The sequence below is a fragment of the Seriola lalandi genome, unplaced genomic scaffold (genome assembly GCF_002814215.2).
Source record: "Seriola lalandi dorsalis isolate HSWRI2012SDOR001 ecotype SW California unplaced genomic scaffold, Sedor1 jcf7180002054595, whole genome shotgun sequence".
NCBI classification, from domain to species: Eukaryota; Metazoa; Chordata; class Actinopteri; order Carangiformes; family Carangidae; genus Seriola; species Seriola lalandi.
Genome location: NW_019525148.1, coordinates 8,394 through 10,893, shown reverse-complemented (window position 1 = coordinate 10,893; position 2,500 = coordinate 8,394). Strand labels below are relative to the sequence as shown.

The 2,500-nt window shown below is 46.9% G+C and overlaps 1 protein-coding gene across 1 annotated transcript in view; it reads right to left on the bottom strand.

Moving 5' to 3' along the window:
• Positions 1–2,500, bottom strand: part of tspan13b (tetraspanin 13b) — a 6,856-nt gene that overhangs the window by 2,987 nt on the left and 1,369 nt on the right. Inside the window, exons 2-5 of the mRNA XM_023419264.2 lie at positions 2,354–2,500; positions 1,523–1,603; positions 254–367; positions 57–167 (exon numbers count right to left, since the gene is read on the bottom strand). The exon at positions 2,354–2,500 is cut by the window's right edge and continues 4 nt beyond it. Coding sequence (XP_023275032.1) covers positions 57–167; positions 254–367; positions 1,523–1,603; positions 2,354–2,500 — 453 coding nt within the window. The remainder of the gene's footprint in view (positions 1–56; positions 168–253; positions 368–1,522; positions 1,604–2,353) is intronic.

The window sequence follows — 2,500 nt, the reverse complement described above, 5'->3', positions numbered from 1 at the left end:
CTCATACAGTACGGACCTATCGTCCAACCCTCGGCAGTGTCATAGCTGTGACTCACCTCAGTGAAGCTGAAGAAGAGCCCGATCCCTCCCACAAAACGTAAAACTTTCCCAGCATGCTCCTGGATCTTATCTGCACAGGGGAGGCAGGAGTGGTTGGGGAAACACGCCTGCAGGAGAACAGGACACACAACACTCACTGAGATGTAACAGGGAGCAGGAAACCTCTCGTCATCCAGAGCGGATTCAAACTCACGGCGTCACAGGTGCCGTTGGGGTCCACCTGTCTGAAGCCACAGCAGTTGATGCTCTTCTCCACATCCCTCTGAGTGCTCCGAGAGTTGTTCCAGCCCACCTCCAGCAGGTGATCCTGCCGCACATACAGCAGCAACATGTGACATGTTATCAAAGGTCAAAGTTCAGAGTCCCCAGCTGGCCAGACCGTTTGCTGCCTATCCCTGAATTTCCTGTCTGTCTCCTCTCTAATAAAGGTCAAAGGTCACCGTGACCACACAAAACATGTTTGTGGCCATAACTCAAGAATCCGTGCACTAATTATGATCAAATACATTTAATACCTTTCATTTCTGGACAGACGTGGTTGTTTACATCCATGTGCTGATAACTCTAGTGATGTATTCATTTAAGTGACTGTAGTTGTCGTCGCTGCTGAAGGTGAACCGCGGAGCTGCCGTACAATACCAATAATGTTTTGCAAATTGTCATGAGATACTTTTGTGTATGAAGCAAAAGTCTGAGGCTCATTCAAGATCCTGAATCTATCAAACGTCTTCAAGAGTCTAAAGTACCGACTGTTTTACTGCATCACATTTATCAGTGACTTCCTCCCACTCACTCACCTTTAAGAGCATCGCTCAAGAAATCACATGACAGATCACATGACAGATCACATGACTGATCACATGACTGATCACATGACTGATCACATGACTCATCAGAGAAACAACAGCTCACATGTAGACTGACCCTACATCTGCCATATTGTATACTCTGTAAAAACTAGACCAGGTCTGTGGTTAAAGTCTTTTTTTTCTTAGGAAGGTTAAAGGTGAGGAGAGGACCAGGTGTCCTTCTTGTTTTGTTTTATTTTTTTACGGGGGGGGGGTGAAAGCGTCTCACAGCAGCTGATGACAGACTGACCACAGATTTAAAATAAGGCAGCAGCCAAAAGTTCGAGAATTTCCACTGTGTGTTAAAGAGGGTGACGTTCTCCTGTGAGCGCTGCGGTCAGTGTAAAGTTTATTCTTTATCACCTGTGGATAACTGATAAAGGTGAGGACGTGTACGTCAGCATCTACACTGAGGCTTTTTACTCTGGTGAAGGTGGGAGGGGAGAAGAGACGAGTGGAGGGAAATAACAGAGAGCTGCTCCTCACTCAGAAGCTGAGCTGTCAACACATGACCAATCAACAGTTCAGGAGCCACATGATGTGAGGTGAACAGTCTCAGCACACCTGTGCAGGTGCATTAGAGTGAAGAGTTAGAGTGAAGGTGTTGCTCTTACCTGCTGCTCTCTGTTGATGGCCAGACAGGCGCTGGACACGGAGAACTGCACAATGAACACCATGAACAGGACGATCATGTACTGAGCTTCACTGTCAAGGAACGACAACAGGTACACAACCTCCTGCACACCTGTACACCTGCACACCTGTACACCTGCACACACAGACTGACTGAGGAAGGAAACACGATGCAGCTCATGCATACATGAATGGAAAATGGATTTTCCAAAACACTGAGGAAGAGAGGGCTGAGTGCTGTAAGGCTGTAACACTACACGTATTTGTGCTTCCTCTCATCCGTTTCATCTACATCTATAAACGTCTGTCCGATCTGTTTCATCTACATCTATAAACGTCTGTCCGATCTGTTTCATCTATATCTATAAACGTCTGTCCGATCTGTTTCATCTATATCTATACACAGTAGCTCTTTACATTAAGAAAATAAAAGCCTGATAACGTGTCTCATGGACGACGTTGAATAAAGTTAAAGATAAACCTGCTTTAAAGTCACACGTTCATCTTTCTGGCTCCACTGGATTAAAATGGAGGCTCTGCTCTTCATTACCTGTTGCCATGGAGATCCATTGATGACGGCTTCTCATATTCCTCATGTACTTGGTTTTAACTCAGAGCTGATTTATCAGGGTCAGAGTTTGTTAAACCTGCTTTTTTGTCGACTTGTCCCTTTAGGAGTGTTTTTGCTCTGACAGCGTCATCAATAATCAAATCAAGCTAGTGGCCACACCCCGATCAGTGATGTCACAGCAGGTGAAGGGAGACCCCTGACATGTTCTGGGTGATATCACCCAGCAGCTGGTGAAGGATACGAAGAAGAGCAGGACCTGGTGATGCTTCATGGCCCCGATGAGACCGGCCAGGGCCACGAAGAAGAGGAACACCCCCACACCGATGACGCCCCCCACCACCTGGAAGCTGGAGACCAGACCGAACCACTTCCCCCACGCCGCGATGCC